The sequence below is a fragment of the Hippopotamus amphibius genome, chromosome 4, assembly GCF_030028045.1.
Source record: "Hippopotamus amphibius kiboko isolate mHipAmp2 chromosome 4, mHipAmp2.hap2, whole genome shotgun sequence".
Classification (NCBI taxonomy): Eukaryota; Metazoa; Chordata; class Mammalia; order Artiodactyla; family Hippopotamidae; genus Hippopotamus; species Hippopotamus amphibius.
The window spans coordinates 14754210-14781197 of NC_080189.1; the positions used below are offsets into that span (position 1 = coordinate 14754210).

Sequence of the window (26988 nt, forward strand, 5' to 3'; positions counted from 1 at the left end):
GAATTCTATATCCAACTCTGACTTTCTGTTCCCTTTTTCTGCTTATTGAGTTTTGGGAGAATCGTTAGAGAATGTGAAAAACTGTGTTGAACTCATGTTCCTGACTAGTTTGAAGGTTTCAACGTGAAAAGCAATGTGTCTTCCTGCTTTCCTGGATGTGTTGCCTGGGGAAGCAGTTGCTGAAACAGGGGGAGGAACACAGAGGGGTGACTGGTGGGAAGAGGCCGCGCTGTGGCCCTGGGCACTTCCTGATGGTCACTTAAGAGCACTCGTTGTCCCCAGCCTGGGCCCCTCCTGGACACCTGCAGGGTCCCAGGCACTGCTCTAGTGCCTGAGCCACAGCCCCTGTTCTCTGGGAGCTTCTGTGGCTATGAAAGGCTTGGGGGGAGAGTGAGGTGCCTGGGGCCTGGCTGCCTCGTGGAGGTGGAAGCGGAAGTGCAGGTTTACTGAGGAGGACCAGGTCCCTTCTGGACACAGTGCTCCGAGGGCTCTGAGAGCCAGGCCTGGGGGCATCTGAGCATGCCGGGAGAGAAGACCAGGGAGGCAGGAGCGCTGGGGGCAGCACTTCAGGGCTCCAGGAAGGGGGCGGGACGTGGGTGAGAGTCCACCTTGGAGGAGAAACCTGAGCTCAGTTTCCTGGAAACCAAGACAGCAGAAGGGCCAGAGGCCTCTGGTCTTCCTGTTGCCCAATACCTGCAAGAGAGTAGGTGGTCTGGAGGGCACACACCTCAACAGCCTTACAGGAGTGTTACCCAAGGCACATTTACACCTCTTCTTTCTACTTACTAGGCTGCTTTCGTCCAGCTGATGGAAACTTCGATCTGACCAAATCTGTTCTTTTGTAAAAATCTGCATACTGTCTGTAAACCTGTGGGGTGTTGACCCTTCATTAAGCTTGTCTGTTAGAATTGATTTATCAGGACCTGCTCTCCTTAGACTTTGAGCCTGACTTTTGTAAAAGTTTCTACCAGGCAGTGAGACTGTGAGCTGCACCAGTGTGGGATGTGGGGTGTTGGAGAGTTGGGGGTGGGGCTGGGGAACAGGCGCTACGCTGCGGGCAGGGTTTTGAAACAGAAGCCCTCGTTATATTTTTTTCCATGTAAGCACTCACTGTGGACAAGGCATATTTTCATTTCTTCTTTACAATAACCCAACCAGTGAGGTGCTGTCCTCCCCATCCTGCAGATGCAACCGGGAGGCCAGAGGGTAAATAACGTGTCTGGGTTCACACCACTAATGAGAAGAACTGAGATTGTAATCAAAGCCCAACTCTAAATGCCATGTTATTTCTCTGATTATTTTTAATTATTATAATACTTTCAATTATTGAAAAGGAAGAGATGGCCTTTAGGAATGGTTTTGTTCTAGTTTCCTTTGTAGGCACCTATTTTGGATCAAAAATATATTTTCTTACAGAAGTTTCCTGTTACTCAACTAAAGTTTTGAGTCTGTACTTTCCCAGGGTCTGGGCACACATGAAAGAGTGTGGTTTCTCTTCTAGGACCTCAGCTTCTAGTGAGGAACAGGCTGTAAACAAGGGACACGTGACTCATGAACCGGCACGAATTCCCACAGTCGCAGCCCCCAGGGTCTGCACAGACGCCGTGCCTGTGCGCCCTCCACAGGCCTGGGCAGCCCCTGGGATGTGGGAATGCGCTGCCACCGCCGTGAGCACTGCCCCTTGGCCCTCGTGAGTGGGTTGGCCCAGCTAAGAAAGGAAGAAGACTGCTGATACCTCAGCTCTGCCTGGCAGAGCCTGGCTCCTCTCCCACCCCCACCCCCGCCCTCATCACCACCCAGGTTCTCATCATCGCTCACTTTCTGGCTCCCGTGCTCCCCATGCTCCCCTTCCTTGCGGGGCTCTTCCTACGCTTTTTAAAGGGCCAGTTCTGAAGTTTTGCAGATTCACGTTCCTTCTATGCCAGAGTTGGAAAAAGAAGAAAAAAATAAGGGGCCTAAAAATAGTAATATGTGTAAATTTCCTAAGTTTTTCTAAGGCAAATATAACCTGGGACAAAACATTCACAAGAATAGTAAGAAACTGTATTTGACCTTCCCCTATGCATTTATTCTAGAAGTTGCCATATCTAGGGAACTTGAGATACATTTCAGGTTCTGGAATAACGCACTCCAAGTTGGTGGTGGCCGGTGACCTCTGGGGAATGGGAATAGGGATGGGGAGATCACTGAGGCTGGGGACTTGCACACACTTTGGTTTTATGATTTTTTTTTTCTAATTTAAATAACGCATCAAATTTGTAATTAAAAAAGACAAATGTATTCTACCACAGGGTATGGATTAGGTACCCCAAGGACACTAATTATACCATGGTACCTATTCACACCCATCAGAAGTCAGGCTCTGCTGCTCCCCCAGGTGCTGCTCTGGCGACCTAGCAGGGCTGGGCTGGGTCAGGATGCTGAACGGGACACAGAGCTGGTGTGTGTGTGTGTGGGGGGACACTCCCTCCTCCCCTGCTCTCGGCCTTGTCTGTGCCCCCCTCGCTGCACTTCTCACTGTAGCATCCCAGCCTGAGTTTAGGGTTAGGACGTGTTATTCGCATGATTCTCTCCCCCAGTCCCTGTCTCAGACCCTAAAACTTAAAATTTTATGGTAATGCTTTGCAAACTGTAGTGTACATAGGTGTGACTTGATTTGCAAATATAGATTACACTAATGGTTATTGTGTAAAACTACAAAACAGATTAATTAGGTTAAGGAAGGATTTTTTTTTTTCTTATCAAAAAGAATGGAAAATGTGCTTCCTGAAGGAGTTACTGGATTCCACAGAGAAGTAATTTCAGAGCTTTGAGGCAGGACCTTTCAAGGGCGCCACGTGCTCTGCTTTTATTCCTGGGCAGGGTGATGATCAGAAGGAATTGCTGTATTCCCCTCCTACCCAGAGACCAGCTCTGTGTAATGCAGGGTATTGGGAGGGCAGTGTGGTCAAGCCACAAAGTAACCAAGTTTTGTTATATGGTTGCTCAGACAATGAGACTCCCAAACTTCCCTATAATACACACTAAAGAAGGGTCACGCAATAATTGTTCCCTAAACAACGGAGGTCTGCCCAAGGTGATCGCCACTTCCTGTAACAGAAGGACATTTCAAAACAGGTTCACGCCCTATATAAGGATTTGTCTCATAAGTAAGTCTCTACTAAGTTTCAAGTAACCACTTTTTGCTCACCGTCTTCTATCATCCCAACTTTTACCTTGTATGTCTTTACTGTTATTTATATAATTTGTATTATTGTCTATTTATTTATTGTCTTTATTTATCTATTACATGTCATGTATCCCCCAGGTTTTCATCCCTGCAATGGTTTTTTTGGTCTAACTTGGATGTCCAATCCCTGACCTTTCGTACTATCTCCTATACTCTGTTCACCTTCGCTGTCCTTCCAACTCAGATTGGTTTCCATGACAATTTCTCCTTTGCAAAGGCCCTCTGAAACTCACCCTGATCTCCCTCCAAGTTGTTCTCAAAAGGCAAAACCCCAATCCAAGTTGAACCCAACTTCCCTGCAACTCAGAAGTACACTAATCTCTGCTGGAAAAAACCAATCGCATAACCAGGTTGACTGGTTTAAGTTTAAATTTATGATTCTCAAACTTACATGGGACTTAATATTGTCTGGCACTCCTGTGTTCCTGTGGGAAACTTGCTCTTCCATTCTCTGAAACAAAGGACTATCCCTGGTCATATCTTCTCCCTCCCTGGCCCCTACCCTAGCCCCACTCGCAGCTGATAATCCTTCTTCACATCTTACTGGGAAAGGAGAAGCCTGAATTAGTTTCCTGGGCTGCAATAACAAATTACCACAAGCTGGGCCTAACACAAGAGAAATCTATTCTCTCACAGTTCTGGAGGCTAGAAATCCAAAATCAAGATGTCAGCAGGGCTATGCTTCCTCTGAAGGCTCCAAAGAATCCTTCCTTGCCTCTTCCGAGCTTCTAGTCACAGATGGCAATCCTTAGTATTCCTGGATATATGCGCATCATTATAATCTATGCCTCCATTGTTTTATTGTAAGCAGGTAAGGTAATGGATCCCTGGAGAAAGAAAACCAGGCACGGCTTGCTTGCTTGCTTTTTTTTTTTTTTTTGGCTGCACTGTGTGGCATATGGGATCTTAGTTCCCCAAGCAGGGCTCGAACCTGTGCCCCCTGCTTTGGGGAGCACAGATTCTTAACCACTGGACCACCAGGGAAGTGCCATGGTATTGCTTTCTTGACACAAGAGAAGCCATTTTAGGACTAAGCCATTTTGAGATCTAGGCCTGGCCACAATGCTTGCCCTTGAACAGGTCTCAGTAATAATGATCTTAAGAGAACAAAAGAATGAACTGTTATTAGGCAAGAGAAGTAACAACAGGAAAGATAACACATCTGTTGTAAAGACTCCCAGTTCTGTTTCAATGGTACAGACTAGTCTGAAGCACTTACTTGAGCTGTTTTGCAGAATTTAAACCCCCCTCGGATGCTTAACCACCAGATCCACTAGAACCTAAGGGATGATTCTGCTGATCTTTTCTGAACCTCATGACCTGAATCAACTAAGCTTGGGCGCTGTCAACGTTTGCCCCAATTTTATGCTGACTTCTGCTCAAGCCCTTTCATGAATATGCACTTACCCTTAGCTTAAAACTTCCCCAATTTTGCTGTTTGGGGAGACACTGCTTTGGGAAAGATCTCCAGTGTTCTCCTTACTTGCTGCGGGTAATAAATCCTTCCTTCTCCCAATTGATCTTTGGCTTCATTATGTCTTTTGGCTCAACACCGAATCAAAAGGCAAACCCAGGAAGCTTAGGGACTTCCCTGGCGGTCCAGTGGTTAAGACTTGGTGCTTTCACCTTGTGGGGGCCCAGGTTCAGTCCCTGTTCCTGGAACTAATATCCCATAAGCCATGCGGCACGGCCAAAATAAAATTTAAAAGTTAAATTAAAAATAAAATTTTATTAATAATTTTTACACAAAATATTTAAAACAATTAAAATCCAGAGAAAAACTGTCCCTCATCCCATCCCCTTATTAATTCCTTTTCATTTGTCCGTGTTACTACCCATTCTTCATACACTTAATAGATTTTTGCACTTTTGTACTAATGTAAATAGGATTTTATGGTCATTTTAATACAATATTATAATTATTTTTTCCCAGAATCCTTCCGCCCCTCGGCTTCCCTTTCCCGCTTCCCCAGTACCTCCTACTGCATCCTCTCCACAACCAGTGTGCCAGCAGCATCGCCTCCTTCCTCAGCTTTCTCCACGCGCATTCAAAAATGTCCCGCCACATTCACACACAAATGGGATTCTCTTCCTGCTATCGCTTTTAACATTTTTATACAGCTTTCTTTTTTCATTCAACAACACATCCTGGATGTCTTCCTAGGTCAGTAGGCAGAGATTGAATGCTTGCTGGTTAGAGCTGTGTAACAGTCTGGCTAACGATCAACCGCGTTGCTCCATAAGCCTGCCTCCTCCACACCAACGCTTTTACACACAACCTATTCACCGTTCCTTTTACTTCTAGAAGATTCCCAGAAGAAAGCCTGCTGGGTCAAAGGGCACGCACATTAAACACTTTAATAACCACTCCGGGATTACTTTCTCAAAGGGCTGTCTCTAACACTTCACATTTCTATCAGCAACGCTTGTGCGTGTCCCTGTGCCCCCGATGACCTTTAATATTCCATCGTCACACAGCGGGGGAGGGGGGGAAACGGCCTTTCTTTTTGAAAGGTTACACCCCTTCACGTTTAAAATAAGGGATTCACGGCCTGAGGTGAAAAGAGAGTAACACGGAAGCCCGCTCGGCCGTTCGGTGGGACTGCTTCCCCCTGACCGGGCCCCCACTCCGCTTCCCCGGCCCCCTGGGCGTCTAGGGTCTGGCTCCCGCGACAGCGCCGGCCGTTTGCAGGTGGGCGTCCCCGGCCGCTCCGCCCAGTGCCGGGCGCAAAGCTGCGGGGGTCTGCCCGCCGCGCTATTTCCCGACGTCCGGACTCGGAGAGGGCGGCGCGCGCTGCGGACGGCCCCACCCCCCTCGTTCAGGCGAAGGCGTTTCGAGAACGCAAAGCGCGGCCCCAAGGCGGTGGTGCCTCTTGCTCCGTCACCCCTCTGAGGGACCCGAAGGCGAATCCCCGGGCCGCCGAAGAAGCGGCTGTGGGCTTCCGACGGGGCGGGCGGCCTCGCGGGCTGGCGGGCTGGCGGACGCTCACGGCTGGGGGCCCTGGGGCCGGAAGGCGCCCAGCCCCGCTCAGCTGCTGGCCGGGGGCGTGGCGATGCCGCCGGCTTCTGTTTTCTCCGGGCCCGGCGGAGCTTTCGGTTTCGTTTCCGGCCGTCTCCACCCCGCGGGAGCCGCCTGCGCCCCGCCAGTCCCCGGCCCGACGGCCATGGCGCCGCCCGCCCTCCTCCGCGAGGTGACCCAGGTGCTGTGTGCGGCCGGGGGCGCCTTGGAGCTGGAGGAGCTGCGGCGCCGCGTGCGGCCGAGCGTCGGCGGGGACGTGCTGGATCGGCTGCTGCGGGAGCACGGGCGCTTCGCGGTGGTGCGGCGGGCGGCCGGGGCGGGCGCGGCGGCGGCCGTCGAGCGTGCGGTGCTGGCCGTGTCGCCGCTGCGCGTGTGCGGCGCGTACCAGGGCCCGAAGCCGGGCTGCGTGGGGCTGTGCACGCAGCTGCACCTCTGCAAGTTCGTGTTCTACGGCAAGTGCAAGTTCCTGAGGGACGGGTAAGGCGCCGCGCCCGGAGCCCGACGGCGGGGAGAGGGCGTCTTCGCTCCCAGCCGGCTCATGGCAATTCGTAAATTCGGGGTGGCTGTTCCCTGGCCTCTCCCCGTAATTCTCTTCAGCGAACACGTACTGAGCACTCGCTGAATACGTGGAACTGTGCGTGCGACGCCGCGTCGAGCGGTGTCCTCTGGGCTCGTGCGGGGTGGGGGTGGGGGAGGTGGCCAAGGGAAGGGGGAGGGATCTCCAGAGCAAAAGGGGCTGCGGCTGACTTCTGCTCAGAGCTCCAAGCGCCGCGGTCTCCAGAGTGGCTTTGAGGGTCGCACAGAGGAGAGCTCTCTCTGCCCAGCAGCCGAAGGAATCTTTTGAAACCTTTCTCACCAGCTTACAAGCCGGCAGTGGCATTTGTTGCGTTTGGAATACAATGCAAGCTCCTTACCGTCGTCCCCATTGTCCCTAAGGGAACTGGTCCCTGCCGGCCCTCCATCCTGGGGCCCTCCCTGATGCCCTTCTGGTCCTGGAACACTCCCAGTCTTTGCTTATCTGGGGACCTCCGCTCTCCTGGACCACCTTTCCTGGTTTGCCTGGTGTGTCCTTCAGGACTGGACCCAGGCATCACTTTCCTTTTGAGCCCTTTTGTTCCTCTCCATCACATTGTTCTGTTTACTTTTCTCTTAGCACCCATCAGGGCCGCCCACTCCTTCAGTGGAACCCTAAACTTGGAGAGCAGAGGCCCCTCTATCTTGGCCCTGGCTGGCCTCTCCTGGCCTTCAGCTCTGTGCTCTGCGCCTAGCAGGTGCTCAGTGAGATTTGTGGAGTGGATTAATGAGGTTAATGCTAAGGAATTTGAACCTCACTGTGAAGGTGATGGGAGCCTGTCAAATGGCAGGAGAGAGCAGCCATCAGGTGTGCGTTTGAGGAAGCTATCTTAGTGGTGTAGGTGCTTGTTTAGAGGAGGATGTGATGGGGACCTGTTTGGAAGCTAGTCCAGTTACCTAGAAGAATTGGTTTCTTTTCTTTTTTCTGCTTTAACATGGTAGACGTTATTTCTTGCTCACATCAGGTCTCAGAGTAAGGTTTAATAGTCTGCGTGAGGTAGGGACTTTGAACCATGCAGTCATTTAGGGACCCAGGCTGGCAGACCTAGACTCTGCCCTCCTCAGTCCATGGCTCTTAAGGACACCTGGGTATCAGTTTCCAAGGAGCAGGTGGAGAAGATGAACAGTAGAGGGCTGGTGGGAGGTTTTTATGGACCAGGTCTGGAATGGTATCTGTCTTTCTGTCCATGTCCCCTGAACCACAGGATGTCTCGTGACTCTGCCTGGGTGCAGGGGGAGCTGGGAAATGTGGTCCCTGGGAAGCAGCCCCCAGAAATACTTAGATTTGAATATTCCAAGGCCCAGGTAAAACCTCAAGAGGAAGGGATGTTATGTGTGAGATATTTGGGAGAGTTGGGGAGTTGGTGAGAGGTTGGTGACAGGATCCGAGAGGTGGTGACTCATTTTTCTTTATTGTTGTTGACTCAGAGATGATTTCTCTTTCTTGCTGTTGACAGAGAGCGGGAGAGGGTTTTGTTTTGAAGCGTGCCCGGCGGGTAGCTACCTAGGTCTGAAACTCGGGAGGATCGCCAGGCCCTGAGATGCTGGTCTGGGGACTTGTTGGGCAGCGTATGCTGCGGCTGCAGCACCAGGACTGGATTTGATCCGAGATGGAGGCTGAGGTTGGAGCCCCAGGGCAGTTGGACCTTCGGGCTGGTGGAGAGGTGGCCCCTCAGGGCAGAAGGAAGAGCACACCTGGAGAGGAAGGTGGACACGATAAATGGTGGATGGAGGGGCCTAATGACGGGGATCACTGGTGGGTCTTGTTAATGTCCATAGTTGGTGAAATAAAGATGGCAGTCCTGTTTTGCTAATTCCCAAAATTTGGGGTCAGATTTTACTTGTCTTGGAAATCTGGTATTTACTGGCCTGGATGATCCTGAATTTTCCTCTTTTTTTCCTCTTCCTCATGGTTTACACAGGATAGTTTCTTGAACCTTCCTTCCTTCTCTGGCTGTTTCTGGGTCACATAAGGGAGCGTGGGTGTGGTCAGCTGCACGTTCTATGCTTTCCACGTGAAGCTACTTGTCTTTCTCAACCACAGGGTCAGCTGTCTCAGAAGTAGATCATCACTGCTGCTTTTGTTCATTGATGACAGCTGGAGAGGGTCCCAGGTCCCCAATTCCATTCTGTGCTTAGGGGGCAGTGAGCATGGTGGTTAAGAGCCCAGCCCAAAGGCAAGCCTGCCTTGTCTCTACCCTGGGTCTGCTCCTTGCCAGCTGAGTGACCTTGGGCAAATTAATTTTTATCTGAGCCTCAGTTCCTTCATCTGCAAAATGGGATCGTGTTACCTACCTTATAGGCTCGTTGAGGACAGTATGAGTTAACTCACAGAAACATTTAGGCAAACCCTCATTTGTGGTAAATGCCCAATGAGTTTTAGTAGCCATCATCACCATTGTAATTACCAAGCCCCTCTGCCTAGAATGTTCTTCCCTGCTCTCCATGCCTAGTTCCTCAACCCTAAATATTTGGCTCAGGCTTTATACTTTCCAGGCACCCGCCCTTGATTGCATCCCCATTTCTGTCAGGCTCAGGTGCCCCCTCTGCACTGATGCATCCTGAGCACAGCTGACTTTGCACTTCCCACACATTTTAGAGTCATCTCAATGTCTGTGTCTCCACTAGAGAGAAGGAGAGGGGTTGAATGACTCCAAGGTTTTCGGCCTGTGCGGTGGAAGAGGGAAGTTGCCCTTTACTGAGATGGGGGAGCCCATGAGAGGTGCAGGTTTGAAGGAGTAGATCCAGGGGTTCAACTTTCTTTTGAGATGCTTATCCCAGGTGTGACAGTGTCTGACTCAAGCAAATGCTATTTACCTGACTCTTCTGGGTCCTTTTGACCCAGGTGATCATTTGAAGGCTTGTCTTTGGATCGTTGGGGTGTGCTGCCAGTGCCTGGCTCACAGAGAGTGTTCAAGAGGGGCTTGTTGGTCAAAAGAATGCAGGAGGGGAGCAGAAAAAAAGGGCTGGGCCTCAGTAGTGGTTCATGCATGCATGTGTGTGTGTGTGTACACCTGTAACCATAAACTGTCCACACTCATTTATTCAGTCAGTGTTAAATGCAAGTAAATCCCCAGTGACTGGCATGCTGTGACTCTGGGGAATGGCCCTGTCATTCTCATAAAAAACCTGCAGAGAGGTGCTGCCTAGGCCTAGAACTTGCAAGGCACCATCTCTTCCTTTGTAAATAAGCACTATGATTTGTCACTGCACAGACATGCTTGTTTTCTCTGGTGCTTCTAAACAATGTCAGGAAAAATTGGCTATTCCTGAAAAATTATCTTAAAGATTGATTTTACCAGCCGTATTAGTTTGCTTGGGCTGCCGTAACAAGGTACCACAGACTGGGTGGCTTAAACAACAGAAACTTACTTTCTCACAGTTCTGGAGGCTAGAAATCAGAGGTCAAGGTGTCAGCAGGTTGGTGTCTTCTTTTTTTCCCCACATTTATTTATTCATTTATTTATTGGCTGTGTTGGGTCTTCGTTGCTATGCGCAGGCTTTCTCTAGTTGTGGTGAGCAGTCTTTACTCTTCATTGTGGTGTGCGGGCTTCTTGTTGCAGTAGCTTCTCTTGTTGCAGAGAACGGGCTCTAGGCATGAGGGCTTCAGTAGCTGTGGCACGTGGGCTCAGTAGTTGTGGCTCTTGGGCTCTAGAGCGCAGGCTCAGTAGTTGTGGCGCATGGGCTTAGTTGCTCTGCGGCATGTGGGATCTTCCCGGCCCAGGGATCGAACCCATGTCCCCTGCGTTGGCAGGCAGATTCTTAACCACTGCGCCACCAGGGAAACCTGGTTGGTGTCTTCTGAGGCCTCTCTCCTTGGCTTGTAGATGCCGCCTTCTCCCTGTGTCTTCACGTTGTCTTCCCTTTGTGTCCTGATCCCCTTTTCTTATAAGGACACCAGTTAGATTGGATCAGGCCTCCCAGTGACCATTTTAACGTAATCACCTTTTTAAAAGACTCCACATACAGTCACTTCTGAGATACTGGGGGTTAGGACTTCAACATAAGGGTTTGGGGAAAACATTTCAACTGTGACTCCAGCTTTGCTTCTTTGCAGGAATGACTGTAGGAGTAGTCACAGCTTGATGTCCGATCACAACGTGAGCGTGCTGAAAACCCATGGCGTGGACCACCTCAGCTACAGTGAGCTCTGCATGCTCTTGTTACAGAACGATCCCTTGCTCTTGCCAGAGGTGAGTACCAGAAGGGGTAGGCCTGAGTGTACGTGATGAGGGAGAGGCCAGGAGGTGGGAAGACAGGAAAACATTATGGCAGGAGAGAGGCCAAGGGCCCCATTGTGATTACTGGGGTCTGCCTGGAGGGAGACCTGAACTGAGTTCCCGGCTCTGCGGATTTTTAGACCTGCGATCTTGCACCAGCTTTGCCCCTTCCTGAAGCCTCCTTTCCTTCTCTGTCTGGGTGCTGGAGGATGAGTGAAGGATGAAGATCTGGGGAGAGGGAGGCAGAGAGCGGGGAGCCTGTCTGGTCAGGGCACAGTGTGTAGGTCAGCACGACCTGGATTTAAGGTGGGAGAGGGGAGAGAGAAATGGATGGGTAGAGGCTCAGTCAGACAGCTTCCTGTGTCACAGGAAGGAGTTGGGGCGAGGTTGTGTTGGGAGGGTAGGCGTTAACATTTTGGAGTGATCACCTTGTTAGTGGTGTGAGAACTGAATCAGCAGGTGACCAGTCTGTAATGTGCAGCCTCTGTCTCCTGGGTGTACTGGGTGGTTTAGGACACGGTGCCAGCACACGGGGGGTGTGATCATAAGCTCGAACCCAGGGCAGCTTTCCTGCCGGGACTGCTGCTCTCAGGCTGGTCCCCTTATCAGATGATCATTTGGGGGCCGCCACGGTGAATTGAGCACCCACTGTGTTCCAGGCATTGTATTAGTCACTTGGTGTGTTTCTCATTTAATTCTCATCACAATAGCCCAGCAATGTTGGTGGCATTATTTCCATTTGGGGGATTAAGAAATGGAATCTCAGAGCTGGTGAGTGGCCTGCCCAAGGTCAGGCAGCTTGTAAGTTACAGGATCAAGGTTGGGGCCCAGCTCGCTCTGATCTTTTCCCTTGGGGCTTCCATTCCCAGAAAGGGGCCACTGGGTTCTGTAGCCCTCTGTTCAATGTAATGCCTATGAGTTGAGTGGGTGTGCCCTTGGTGGTGTCTGGCTTGGTTCCCATCTCCAAGAATGTGGAACATACAGAAGAAGGAACAGTTGATTCAAGTTCAAGCCCCACCTTACCAACAACTCAGTTCAGCAGGCATTGTATGTGCCAGGTGTGCTAGATAGCTGTGTGACCTAGGGCAAGCCCGTTAAGTTCTCTGAGACTCATTTTGCCCTTGGGAAATGAAAGGGCTGTATTTGGCTTTCTTGAAGATACTTTAAACCCTCAGAGCCTCTTTGACTTTGAATTGGAGAAAAAAGATTTCGGAGAAGCTGGGCCCTGAGTTAGAGTTGGTGAATCAGTGGGGGACGGGGGTAGGTAGAGTGTAAGGCTTGTTAGGATGCTGCTGTGTGAGTTACATTATAATGTTTCATGTGAAGGGAGCAGCTCTGATCAGCTGGAAGTTCTTTGGATTTTCCCAGCGGAGGGGCTTATTTTGAGCAGTCTGTTGTCCTCCCGGGTCCCATTTACCAAGGGCATATGCTAGCGGCCGACCAGCTAGAGAGAGAGATGTTCTCAGAGCTGTGTGACCAGTGTCATGACGGGATCACAGCCTTGGCTAGGTCTCTGGAGGAACCTCTTCTAACCAGTAGGCTACTCAGTAAGGAGGTGGTGTTGTGTGAGGCCTTTCTAAGCTGCTTTTTTCCTTCTCTGTTAACAGATCTGCCTTCATTACAACAAAGGAGATGGACCCTATGGCTCTTGTTCCTTTAAAAAGCAATGTATCAAACTCCATGTCTGCCAGTATTTTTCACAGGGTGAATGCAAATTTGGCACTGGCTGTAAGAGATCCCATGATTTCTCTACTTCTGAGAACCTGGAAAAACTGGAGAAGTTGGGCATGAGGTCACAGCTGGTGAGCAGGCTGCCTTCCATTTACAGAAATGCTCATGCCATCAAGAATAAGAGCTCTGCCTCCATCAGAGTGCCACCTCCTCCCTCGAGGTCACAGGGGGCTTCTGGTAAGGCTCTGGGCTGGAGCTCCTTGATTCCAGTTGGCCACTAAATGGAATGTGTGCCTTTGGGCAAGTCTGTGCTGCTTCTAGTAAAATGCAGTTGGCCATCCCTTCCTAGCTAGTGGGGATTGTGAAGATGAGTTGAAATCAGAGCTGTGAACAAGCAAGACATTCTAAATAAATGCTGGCTGGTGGGTGAATTCCCTTTGGGTCTGATCTGCATGGAGATGGGAGATGCTGCTTCTCCCCATCAAGTATTCCCTCTGCTCCCCTGGGGAGCTTGTCTTCCAGTGAGGGACCCCAAAGTTAAGAATGCTGTGCTGTACAAGTCTGGGGCTGTCCTTTGCATTGTGTTCTGTTGAGATTTGTTTTTTAATGAGTGAATGAAACATTTTATTTATTTTGCTTGAAGCATATTTTAATTTCGGCTATCTTCTTGACTTGCATGGAATTTTTTTTCATCATCACAAGTTTACTTTGTTTTATGCTTATCTCTAGATGGTACCTGGCCACAGTAGGCACTCAGACATTTGTTGAATGGATGAACCTGTCAGGATACTTTTTATTTTTAAATTTTTGAGGAATATCAGGCTTAGTGACAGGGTGAGTAGGGGAATTTTGAGCAGAGATTGTTTATTTAATAAGCATTTCTTGAGTCCCCATTGTGTGGACAGTGAATACCATGGTCCCTCAGAGAGACTATGATGCCTTGGTGTCCTTCGGATTTCACAGTATCCACTGTTGGCTGGCTATTCAGATGACCCATTTTCTCATTCAACAAATTTGAGTCCTGGCCACGTGCTGGCCACTGTCCTGGGCCTTGGTTATACCTTGGTGACTGTGAGACGCAGCTCCCCCTCACTTGTTTGCTGTAGTGATAACCTAGAGTTTTTAATAGACCACTTCCTAAAATATCAGTGCCAGGATGACCAGCACACAAACTTACCACTCCAGTCGTACCTGATTGATTTTTATATTTGAAAATTGTCCTTGCCATATGTTTTTTCTTTACATTTTCTTCAATTATTTTTGGTTAGTTTCTTTCAACAGTAGGAAGCTTAGAAGCAAACAGGTTTTGCTTTAAATAAATTGTTGAGTGTCAGTTGGATTATGGCCTTGTTAGAAAGGATACCTGCCCCTGGGGGGAGAGGGAAGCCACCGCTCAGGCTCCACAGGTGTGGGTTTTAAGGTCCAGCCTGTGGATGTCTGAGGGGCCTATAAAATGAAAAGGGAACAAAATGACAGGTGATACTAAATAGGGAAGGCTTGCTAATGAGTTTTATATGCTTATATGGTGACAGTTAGGGTGTGCCTAAATGTAATTATTAGGTGACAGTGGCTCAATGAAACACTTCTAGTAAAGGTGAACTTTGAAAGCACTTGCATGCTCTTGTTATATTAAAATTATTGTAATTAATCTAAATTAGGTTTCATTTTGAATTGTAGGCTTCCCATTTATTGTTATTTTTTTCTTGGTATGTGCACCCAATTCTAATAGTTCATTGACAAGTATTTGCTTTTAGAATCAAATCTAGTTTATAATATGCAGCCTTCACTTGCTCTTTGGGGTCATCACAGCTGCAGATACAGAAGGAAAATGTCTTGGTTACTGGTTCGCCTCCATTAAAAAGAAAGCATCCAAGGTTCCACTGTTGAAGGCTTCTGATTGAGTCAGTCTAAGTTAGAGCCGGGCACTTCTATTTTTAAACAGGTCTCCTAGTGAATTGGGTGCACAGCCAGAGCTGAGAAAAGGCTCCCCCTCACCCCCCAACCATGATGTCTTATATTTGGCAAGCAGCCGTGTGGCCTCGGGCTCCCTGATTTCTCCCTCAAAAGCAGAGAGCCCACCTATATGTCTGAGGGTGCTTTCATCCAGAACATTATAAGATTTTCTCATGTTGCCTTGCCCACTTTTGCATTGTGCAGAGGGATGAATGGATTCTTTTTTCTCTCCTTTGTACCTTGAACTTCTTCAACCCTGTATCAGAGGCGTTACTGATACATCTTTGTGGTGTTTCTTTGTAGAAAGAAGAGACACAGGTTCTGTGTCCTCAAACATTGCCAACCAAGAGGAGAGTGATCAGATCTGCTTATTTCATATTTGGAAGAGTTGTAGCTTTCAAGGTGAGTCAGGGGAAACCCCTTTGTCCACTTGCAGGCAGGATAACTGCTTCTGGTTTCCAGAGCTCTGCCCTGACGCCACCCCCCTAGGTCCTCTCCCCTGTCCAGAGAGGGTCAGGCCATCTTAATTGTGAGCTGGTGGCAATTGATTTTATTGGGGAGTTGAAGGTGGTAGGAATTCCTTGAGTTTCTGAAAATCAAACTGTAGATGAGTTTTGGGGAGCATGACTGTTTGGTTCATGCAGCAGATGAGTGTCAAGCATTGCCGCTGGTCAGCTTAGTGTGAGGTCACAGATCTGCGGAGACACTCCGATGCTCAATCTAGTGTCCCTCGTAGAGAGAGGTTGTAGTATCAGAGGTGTCTTAGAACCTAGGAGCACCCTCCCTCAGGAGGGGACATCTGTGTTCACGTTTAGGGGATGAGAATTTAAGTTGCGGGGGTTTTCTCCACATTTCCTCTTTTATCAGAAGTAGCAGATCGTGTGTGTGTATGTGTGCACAGGCACACGTGCATTAGAGACTATATTTTACTAAACCTTTGCTCTTGCTGCTGTCCTGGGCTTTGACCGAAGAAAGATTCCTTCTCAAATTCAGCGACTCCTCTTAAAAAAAAATCCCACAGACTTCCTGTTTTTTCAGTCTTTAAAAATTATGAAATGATACAGAGTAAAGTCTGAGTCTTCCTTTGGCCTTCTCCAAAGGCAAACGTGTTATTTGGTCATATTTGTTTTACATACTTTTCAGCAGATGGGAACATGTGATACACATTATTTAACCTGCTTCTTTTACTTAATGGTATGTCTTGGAGATTTTTTCTACATTAGTATGTATGTGTATGCCTACCTGGTTTTTAAAAACAGTTGCGTAGTATTTGATTAGAGTGATTTTCCCTTGAGCATCTGAGTACACATAAGTATTTCCATAGATGGACTCCTGGAAATGGAATACTAGGTCAAGGAATATGTGCTATATATACATATATATAGTTTTTAAAAATTGGCATTATTAGATATAATTTATAAAATGCACCCATTTTAAGTGTATGCTGAGTTTTGGCAATATGTTTGCCTATGTAACTATCACTGTAATCTAGATATGGAACAGTTCTCCTATTCCAAAAATTCCCCTTATGCCCTATACAGTTGATCCTCACCCCCCAGTTTCCTGACTCAAGGCAATCCCTGATCTACTTTTTGTTGATATAGGCTAGATTTGCCTTTTCTAGAATCTTATATAAATGTAATCATACAGCATGTATTCTCTTGTGGCATGGATTAACTACAATTTGTTTATCCATTTATATGTTGATGAACATTTGAGTTGTTTCTAGTTTTTGGCTTTTACAAATAAAGCCTCTATCAATATTCATGTATAAGTTTTCACATGGATGTATGTCTTCATCTCTTGGGTAAAGACCTAGAAGTGGAGTGTCTGTAATATGATAAATGTGTGTTTAACATTACAAGGTACTGCCAGACTGTCTTCCAAAGTGGATATGTTTCTCCTTCCCACCAGCAGTGTATGAGACTTGGTTGCTCTGCATCCTTGCTGAGACTTGGTTGCTCTGCATCCTTGCTAACACTTGGTATTATCAGCCCTATAAATTTTAGCCATCCTAGTAAATGAGTCATGATATCTCATTGTGGGTTTCATTTGCATTTCCCTGATGAGTAATGATATTTAATATTTATTTTCATGTGCTTATTGGGCATTTGTATATCTTCTGTGAAGTGTCTGTTTAAATCTTTTGCCTATTTTAAGGCAAATGATAGCTTTGTTAAGATATTAAGTATATTTCACATAGTATACAGTTCACCCATTTAATAGTTTTTAATATAGTAAGAGTTGTGCAACCATCATCACAGTCAATTTTAGAACATTTTCATCACCCCCAAAGAAATGCCATGCCCATTAGCAGTCACTACCCATTATCCCCTCCCCCCAGCTCCTGGCAACTGTAGCTTTACATTATGTCTCTATGAGTTTGCCTGGATATTGCATATAAATGGAATCATGCAATGTGTGGTCTTTTGTGACTGTGTTGCCCACTTTTTATTGGGTTGTTTGATCTCTCACTGACTTGTAATACTTTTGAATATTCTTTATTCATATCTTTGTCAGATATAGGTATTGAAAATATATTCTCACAGTTTGTGTCTTTCATGTTCATTTTCTTTACGGTATCTTTAGAAGAATGTAAGTTTTATGTTGATGTGCATTTTAATATATTTTTTAACGGTTTGTGGTTTTTGTGCCCTAAAAATCTTTTCCTATTCCAGACCCAGGAAAATATTTCTCCTGTTTTTTTTTTTTTTTTCTAGAAGTTATATAGGTTTAGCTTTTATGCTTAGGTCTAGTTGTTACTCTTGATCTGTTTTCTCTAATAATTATTTCCTTAGGGGTTGATTCTTCTGTGTGGGTTCGCTGCCCGTCTGTGTTATTTTTCCTCGTGTGTTGTTGTGTGGCTCTTGGTTGTGTGCGCGTATTGGTACTCACACGCCTATGCCTGCTGGTGGATGCTGATTGTGATTCCAGGCTTAACGGGGAAGAGGCAGTATGTCTTACTTTGTGGGGGTGGGGGGCTGCTAGCGTACGTTCTAAGACCAGGGCGGGGGTTTCGTCGGCTTTCTCTCATGCTTCTCTCTCCATCCCCTATATCCACACTCACACATTCCATGGGACAAAGAACAAGGTTTCTGGGCGCACGCCAGGGTGGGGCACTTGCCCCACTGGGCCCTGAGCACTCTCAGTGCTGTTGTCTGGGTATCTTTCTTGCTCCTTGTTACATCTAACTGAGTTTGTGATGCCCCCAGCTCCTTCCCACTTCTGGGGTGGCTCTCTTCTGTGTATTTTGCCTGTGTTTTTCTCTCTTTGTTGGTTTGGTTCTTCCTGTTTCATATTTTAGGAATTCTTCAGTAATTCTGGTCTTTTGATGGTACTTCTGTTTTCCAGTGCTTTTGGATTTATTCTTCTCTGTGGTCTGTCATTCAAGGGAAGTAGGGAGAAAGGAGATGTGGATGTGGGTACCTTGCCAAATTGATTTGGTTTCTGTGACTCACCTTCTAGAAAGCCTAGACATGAGAATGCAACAATGAGGTGGGGAACATTGGAAGAAGGGAGGGAAACAGAGAGAGGACAGGAGGACCAGGAAAGATGTAGCAGAGAAGAGGCTTCACATGCCCAGCACTGAGCCAGGGCTCTGCTTTTGCCATCCTCATGGCTGCAGTGGCCTGCGTGGCCTCCTCCTCCTCAGGGCACCTTCTGGCCTGTGAGCAGCATGGGCTCCATGGTCAGGTCAGATTAAGAGCTGGAAGCCTCAGGCGTGCTGTTTTATGGCAGTGCCTTCCCTTGGCCCCTATGTCCTTCTCAAGGAAGTGTCAGTCTGAAGAGGGGTGGGTGGTGCTCCTTCCCTGATGGGTGCTGCCTTAAGCAGACAGCCTTTCTTCAGGTTGTCTGGGACTCACCTGTGTCGGGCTATATAGATAAGCAACTGAACATTCATCCCTCATCATTTCCCTTAGTGCCCCTTAGGAGGAAACAGGAGATCTTACTTGGTCATGACCTCTGGACCACAGCTGTGGCCTTATCTACCCAGGTTGAGCCCCTGGTTATCACTTTATTATCCACACCCCGGTCAGGAGTCTAAGAGGGCTCCCTTCAGCCTGGTGTGAGCCATCCCTGCCCTAACTCTGGACAAGTCAGGATGTCCTGAGTTCCCAGTGGGGCGGTTTCCAGCTTGGTTGAACTCAGAGGAGATTTCCTTGGTTGGGGTCTCTCCTGCTGTTCCCCAAGTCCTCTCGGCCTGGTGCTCCCTTCTTCCCTGCCAGCCTGGTCCCAGGTCTGGTCTTTGACAAGCCCAGGCCACCTCCCCACTTCCTCCTTGGTCCCCCCTGCCCCCACTGTACCCTTGCAGAGTCTCTGGGAAAGAAGTGGCATCAAGACTTGCCTGAAAGACTGCATAAGATTTTAGAAAATTTTAATTTTTTTCAGATGTCAGATCAGCCCAGCTTCATTGTTATTATTTTGAAAGATGAATTTAAAATGTACAAGACCGTAAGAAGTGTCTTCCTTCCAGATTCCCTTCAGAAACAGTCAATATTACTAGTTCCTTGAATATCCTTCCTTCAGGATTTTATACAAGCACAAGTGTGTATGTCTAGTCTTTCTTTTTACACAGGTGCACTATGCATGCTGTTTTGTATCTTTTTTTCACGTAAATAGACATTTAATTTTTTGGACTATACATTTTTGTGGTTCAGAATTCAAAACATATCTTTCCTCATAACTTTGTGCCCAGCCACCCAGTCCTCCCCGCCCCCCAGCAAGGAATATGTGCATGTATGTGTATTTAGTCAGAGTATTGCTAATCCTATTCTTTCTGTCTTTTTACCCAAATAGACGCATTCTACACCTGTGTATCTTTCTACCTAATCGCGTAAATCTTGCAGGTGTCAGAGTGTGAAGAGTCCCATTGCTCTTCTTTCCTGTCTCCCTCTCCCTCACAACATTCCTCCGTCGGGGTGTACCAGACCCTCATAGGATATTGGAAGGTAGAGGGAGGGAGTGGGCAGCATTCCAGGTGAGCGGGTGGCATGAGCCAAGGCAAGGCAGGCAGGAGGGGCCAGGAGGGACAGGCCCGGGGAGCAGGGGGAAGGTGTGGGGCAGCAGTTGCCTGGAAACCATTGACCTGGGCCGTGTATGTAATACCTGTGGGGGGTCAGGTGTGTTGAGGAGGGGTGAGTAAGTTAGTAGCTGGAAAGATCAAGATGGGCTGACCTACCTGTGGTAGGACCTGTTGGGGATGGGATGGTGCTAGTAGAGATGAACGTGCCTCCATTTCTGGTGTGAGTGCTCCTCATCCAAATGTCGCATATGTAACAGTAATGCATGGACAGGTTGCACCCTGCAGCGATGGAGCCTTTGCCCATCTCATGATCAGCTTCTTTACTCTCATGAGACGAAATTCATACATGATGTAACCTACCAACATACTGTTTAAAATCAGTTTAATATGTTTAATGTCCTATTAAAAAGGGAGACATTAAAGGAAAGCATATATCATAAAATACATAATATTTTGATATCTGAATGCTCAGGTATGACTGCATTAAAGAAGGCTCCCTTACAGCTTTCCAAAATATCCCCAGGTCAGCAGGCAGCACCACACCCATTGAGAACTGTGGGGCTGGGCCATGCTGTGTATTGTCAGTGTGCTTACTTCTTTGTATTTTTATTTCAGATAAGTGCAGTAGAGTTCATTTCCATTTGCCATATCGATGGCAAGTCTTAGATGGAGGCAAGTGGAAGGATTTGCACAAAATGGAGCTTATTGAAGAGGCATATAGCAATCCTGCAAGAGACGGGTATGAAATATATCACTGTCTGCTTTGTGCCTGGCTTTTGTGTGTGGTACAGGAAGTTTAGACACAGCAGGGTTTAGTTTGATGGGCTTCAGGCACAGACACACACACACACACAGAGTTAAGCAGGCAGCCTGGTCTGCAGGCAGAAGCTCTGGGCTGGAAATTGGAAGTTGATAGTGATGTTGGTGGTTGGTGCCTCTGCTATCCCATCTTCTTTTTTCAGGGAGGAGCTATGGGGAGAGAACGGGTGAGTACCTAGTACATTCTGAATTATTTGATGCTGGCATTGATCATATAAATATACTATCATTGAGTATTCCAGAAAAGCAAGAGGCAGTAATTTGTGAAATTTTAGCCTTTGCCTGTAAAGTCATACAGCCGAACTACTGTTTATTGTTCAGCCTTTCTGATTTTTCTAAATATGTCCTAGTATTTTTACTTAGTTCAGAGTAAATGGGGAAGTCCTGGCTAGCCTTATTTTCAAATGCTTATCATATCTTGGATTGAACTTGCTAAAATATGTTGCCAAGAACAGAATTTGAGCCTGTTTTTTGAGTGGATAAAATAAATTTGTGCTTAGAGTGCAGTTATGTGCACATTGCTACTGGTAAAGTATGTGAAACAAATTATCCCCCTTCAGAAGATTAAGTGGATCACATAACCAGCCCTTATCTATGTCTCCCCTTTCTCTTTCTCTTCCTTTTTTGAGGCTTTGTAGGTTAAAATTGATACTCGGTGATGTGCGGATATTAAGTGTATAGTTCAGTGAGTTTTGAGGAAGGCGTACACTTGCGTAGCCAATGCTCTGATCCAGCTGTAGATCATTTTCATCAGCTAGAAGGTCCCCTCCTGTCCCCTTCCAGGCAGTGCCCACCGCGTAAACCACCACTGTTGCAACGTCTGTCAGCACAGATAGTTTCGTCTGTGCTTGAACCTCATCTGAGTGGAGCTGCTCTGGACTGTTGCCTGGAGGCTTCTCTCAGGGCTCTGTTCCTGACGCTCCTCCCAGTGCATGTGTGCTCGGGCTTCTGTGGGGTAGGTGTTTGGGGGTGAGCCTGCTAGGAGGTAGGCTGGTACCTCCTCAGCTCTGCCAGGAGGTGCCAGATTGTTTTTCAAGTGACTATACTGCTTTCCACCCCCATTTAATGGTCTGTAGTGCCATGTCTCCCTCACTAGTCTGACATCTGTGCTTTTCTAGGCTTCGGTGTAAAATGAGGTCTCCGCTTCCATATCCCTGAGTCCTAGTGAGGGAAAGTGTCTCTTCACGTGTTCAATGGCAATTTGTACTTCCTCTGCAGTGACATGTCTGTCCTTTCAGTTTGCCCGTTTTGTTGGGGGAGGGGGGGGTTGTGTTTTTAGTTAGTTCGAGGAACTCTTTAAGTTTCTGGGTATTAAATGTGTGTTGAAAATAAATGAACTCTTCCTGTCAGCTTGTGATATCTGTTAATGAAGACGGGTGTTTATCCATCCTTTCCTTTATGGTTTTACACTTTTTTTTTCTTTTTTTCTTTTTTTTGGAGGTTTTATACTTTTTGTGTCATAAGAAATCCTTCCTTATCCTGAGACCATAAAGAAATTGTCCTGAATTTTCTTTAAAGGTTCTTAACGTTTCAAGGACTGCATTAACCTCTCCTTGTGTGTGGTAAAGAGTAGGTCCAGTTTCATTCTTATGCAGATGGATCACCACTGTTTTTTCCAGTCCACTTTTTAAAAATATATTTAATCAAAAAATTTAAAAATTGTAAAACAGACACAACATAAAATTTACCGTCTTAACCATTTTTAAGTGTAAGGTTCAGTGGCATTACATACGTTCACATTGTTGTGCAGCCATCTCCACCATTCATTTCCAGAAGTTAGTTGATTTTTAAACCCACCGAAACTGAGCTAGATTTGGAAAAATGTTAATACATTTTATACCTTAATTTCAGACTTAGCTGCCAAGTACTACTTTTGTAAGTAGGCCATCTCTTTTGCACCTGTTTTCAGTGCTGTCTGTGTCGGGTGTTGAGTTAGCAAAGACACACCCGTCTCTTTCTGGCCTCTTCTGTTTCATTGGTCTGTGTGTGTCTGTGCCAGTGTCACACTGTCTAATGTAGAAGAGCTTCACAGTAAGTTTAGGCATCTGGTAAAGCAAATCCCCGCCTTATTTTTCTTCAAATTGTCTTGCCTCTTGGTCTCTTGCTCCCCTTTAGAAATTTAAAAATCTGCTCATTGGTTTTCACAAAAGACTCTGTTGTGAGTGGCAGGTGTGTTTTTTGTTTGTCTGAAAGTGTCTTTATTTCATCTTCATTCTTGAAAGAGAGTTTTTTATTTTCTTTCAATTCTTCAAAGATTATTCCATTGTTTTCTGGCTTCCTTTGCTTCTGTTTAGAAGTTAGCTGTCAGTGTAAACTTATTAGTTTTTTGAGCTGCCATAACAGATTGCCACAAACTTGGTCACTTAAGACAACAAGAATTTATTCTCACAGTTTTGGAGGCTAGAAGTCCAAAGTCAAGATGTCAGCAGGGCCATGCTCTGTCTGAAGACTCCAGGGAGAGATCCTTCCTTGCTTCTTCCTTGCTCCTGGTGGTTGCTGGCAATCCTTAGGGTGCCTTGCCATTCCTTGGTTGATAGCTGCATTACTCTTATCTCTACCTTTGTTGTCTCATGGCTTTCTCCTGTGTGTCTCTGTCTCTGTCCAAACTTCTCTCTTCTTGTAAGGATACCAGTCACTGGATTAGGGCTCACCCTAATTGAGTATGACCTCATCTTAACTGGGTTACATTTGCAAAGACCCTCTTTCCAAATGCAGTCACATTTACAGGTATCAAGGGTTAGGACCTGAATATATCTTTTGTGAGGACACAGTTCAACCTGTTACGTAGGTAATCTTTTTTTTTTTCTGGCTGCTTTAAATATCTTGACATTCTTTGATGGTACAATTTCACTAAGATCTAGAAGTGGATTTGTTTTTTTTTTTTTTTTTTGGACATACGATAAACTGCATATATTTAAAGTGTATGTGTGGATTTGTTTTTACTTAATCTACTTATATGGATAATTTGTTGTGCTTTCTGAGTGAGAGGCTTTATGTTTAATCAATTCTGGAAGCTCTTCAGCCATGATCTTTTCAAATATTGCTTCTTTGGACTTCTGAGTAAACATAGGTTAAGATCTTCTTGCTTTATCTTTTATGTCATTTAGCTTTTCTCTCATTTCATCCTCTCTGCTGTATTCAGGAGAATTTCTTCACGTGGTTACCCAGTTCACTAGTTCAGCCTTGTCTGAGATGCACTGTGTCCTATCTACTATAATTTTTAAATTATAATTATTACATTTTTTACTTCTAAACGTTCTGTTTTTTCCTTCAAATTTATCTTCTTGATTCTTATAGTTTCTTAATCCTTACTCATACTTTTGATACCCAATTTAACATTAAAAAACACTTTATACATACTGTGTATTTATATCCAAGAACTCTAATGTTTGTTGTCTTTGGTGGACTGATTGTTTTTGCTGGGTTTTGCTCATGGTGTCTTGTTGCCGATTTATTTGATCATAAGATTATGTTTTCTGAAACTATCTGTGGAAATTCTTTTAATTAATTAATTATATTTATTGGCTGTGTTGGGTCTTCGTTGCTGTGCAGGGGCTTTCTCTAGTTGCGGCGAGTGGGGGCTGCTCTTTGTTGCAATGCACAGGCTTCTCATTGCTGTGGCTTCTCTTGTTGTGGAGCACAGGCTCTAGGGTGCATGGGCTTCAGTAGTTGTGGCACACAGGCTTAGCTGTTCCACAGCATGTGGGATCTTCTAGGCTCAGGGATCGAACCCGTGTCCCCTACATTGGCAGGTGGATTCTTAACCACTGCACCACCAGGGAAGTCCCTGTAGAAATTCTTTTGAGGCCTGAGTTGAAGGTAAATTCCTTCCAGAGAGGATTTATGTTTGTTTCCCTGGAAACTGCCACCCTGGGTCTTTCAAGTTAATTCTCACACAGGAAGTGTGAATCAGCTTAACTTTTATGGGCCTGAGTGGTTTATGAGTTCTCAGTGGAAGTTTTCTTCCTTTCTATCCAAAGCCAGCACTGACACAGGCAGATTTCCCTGCTGACTTCCTTTGCAAAGCAGATTCCTTTCCTGGTCTCCCTTCATTAAGGGTGTATAGTCTTTTAGGATCATGGTTTTATGCAAGAGTATCTCTTTGGAGATTTGACTAGCTTTAGTCCTCACTCACCTCTCTTATTCCAGACCTTCCCTTTGCTCTTGGGGCAGGTCAGAATTTGGAAAGGGAGTAGATTCTGGGTGACCTAGAGTGCAGGCTCTTCTGCCAAACTGCTTGGCTTAAACCCCAGCTCTGCCATCTGTTAGCTGTTTGACCCTGGACAGGTTTGTGAACCTTCCTGGGCTTCTGTTTTCATATCTGTGAAATGGGGATAAGTTGCAGCTTCGGTGTTCTGAATACTTAATCCCTTAATATGTATAAAGCACTTAGTATAGGGGCTGGCCCACCCCGCGTGCATTCGATGTATGTTAACTGTTTTTGGCTTCTAAGGATTTCTGTTTCTTGCCAGGTCAGCAATGCATTTTTAAAAAGAATATTTTTACCGGTGTTTTCTGTGTAGTGAAAGGAATGTCATAACAGGTTTTCCATATTACTGTGATTTTACTATTTTTGCACAGCAAAATGTATCTTAAAAAGCAAGTCCTCCCCGCCCTGACACATTTTTTTAAATGTACAGGTCACATATATGTTCACATCTTCCAGCCAAGTGTCTAGAAGACCATGGGGGAAGCTGAGGGGCCTGAGTTCATGTGGCTGGTGGATTTTCAGTTTACTTCTCGTGTTCTTTTGCAGGGTCACATGCACTGAGACAGCCAGTAGTTTTCTCACTGGTTTTCTGAACTTTGACTCCATGACGTTTGGTGCCAACCGGGCTCGCCGCCTCTCCACAGCCTCCTCGGTCACCAAACCTCCACACTTCATCCTCACCACTGACTGGGTTTGGTACTGGACTGATGAGTTTGGCTCTTGGCAGGAATATGGAAAACAAGTAAGTGTCACGGAAAGCGGGTGAGTGTTTCTTCCTGAAGGTCCGTGATGGAGGAGCCTTCCCAAACATGGGCACAGGGATTACTCTGGGGAGCCCTTGACAGAGCCAAAGGCCCCCAGATCCTCTTATGACTCACTGGCTTTGTGGGAATTATGGCAGAACTGGATAATTTAGAGTTCATTTGTGTGAGGTTCCATCTTTGAACAATTAGCTATCTGTTGGTTTATAAGGACTGAATGACTTTAGTTGCAGTGAGATCACATTTTGTTAAATGGGGTAGAAAGATGCCTTCTTACTGTCGAACAGATAACTACAGAGCAGGTGCCTGTGTGTGCAGGAATGTTTGTGTAGCCATGGAATAGAAGTTTAAGGCTTTTCAGAGCTGGCTTTCTGCCTTATCTATAGCAGCAACTTTACAGAATGGGGGCAAGTATATGAAAATTGACTTATTTCAGCTGTTGATTTGGTATCTGAGTCAAATAACTGCTGCTGTCAATGATTCAGAGATGTTTGTGGAAGAATCAGATTAAAGGGAGCCCCCTGTTACCTGTAGAGGTATAAGTATAGGGAGGTCACTATTTCTATAGTGACAGCTTCTCCCAAATGAAAATCGGGATATGTGGTCTAATAGATACTTGTATTCTTCTGGGTTGTAAGGGGCTATATTAAGGCTTTAGTTTCTTGTTCTTGACTGCACTTGGGATATCTTTTTCTCTGGGAACTTGGTAATGTGAGCTTCAGGGAAGCTTTTGCCACTGGTGTGCCCCCAGGCTGAGGACGATGCCTGCACCTAGCAGGTCCTCAGGAGGTGGACACTGGCCAGTCGAAGGACAGAGGTGTTGCTGCCCCTTGCCTGATGGCCAGTTGGACATGGTCACTCTCAGGACATGATTTGCACCCTCATTCTACCCCTCCACTTCTCCCAAGGCCAGCCTTCCCGCATCACTGCTCCATCTGTCCTCTTCCCCACCCCTCTCCTCCTCTGAGCATCCTGGGATTCCTTCTGTCCTCCCTGGATTTGTTCAGGGAGGCTCTCTAGCACCACTCTGGGTTTGGTCAGGGGCGCGAGGGCAGAGGCTGAGCCTGGCATCTGGGAGGGAGAGATGGTGATGAATGGGGCTCACCGGAGACGTTGCGGAGGAACACACAGCGGGCAAGGAGCAGCTGGCAAATGTGACAGCCGCTTATGTTTTGTTTGGTGATTCGTCCCCCTTCTGGGAGCCCCGTGGGATGACACGGGACCCTGGGGGCAACCCACTTGAAAGTAATCTTTCCCTGGGTAACTTCAGAAACTGCCTTGTCACAACTTTGGGGACAGGGGCCTTTCTCCTCCAAACAACCCAACTTAGGGTTTTCCCTTTCTCTTTTCTAGGCTGCTACTCCTTAATTGCAGTATAGTTGGAGCGCATAGTTTAGAACAGTGAGAATCTCTGGGAATAACTTGTTTGTGGGTTTTACCAATGTGTACCACATGCTGGTACGTTCAGATGTGCACGTGTAGACTCAGTGACTTTTGGCTGCATGGTCTC

General features: G+C 46.6%; 1 protein-coding gene across 1 annotated transcript in view; it reads left to right on the top strand.

Annotated features, from left to right (window-relative positions):
* Nucleotides 1–5969: 5969 nt before the first annotated feature.
* Nucleotides 5970–26988, top strand: part of PARP12 (poly(ADP-ribose) polymerase family member 12) — a 39135-nt gene continuing 18116 nt past the window's right edge. The window contains exons 1-6 of the mRNA XM_057732724.1: nt 5970–6725; nt 10879–11014; nt 12649–12949; nt 14969–15067; nt 20304–20427; nt 25264–25459. Coding sequence (XP_057588707.1) covers nt 6283–6725; nt 10879–11014; nt 12649–12949; nt 14969–15067; nt 20304–20427; nt 25264–25459 — 1299 coding nt within the window. The 5' untranslated portion in view covers nt 5970–6282. The remainder of the gene's footprint in view (nt 6726–10878; nt 11015–12648; nt 12950–14968; nt 15068–20303; nt 20428–25263; nt 25460–26988) is intronic.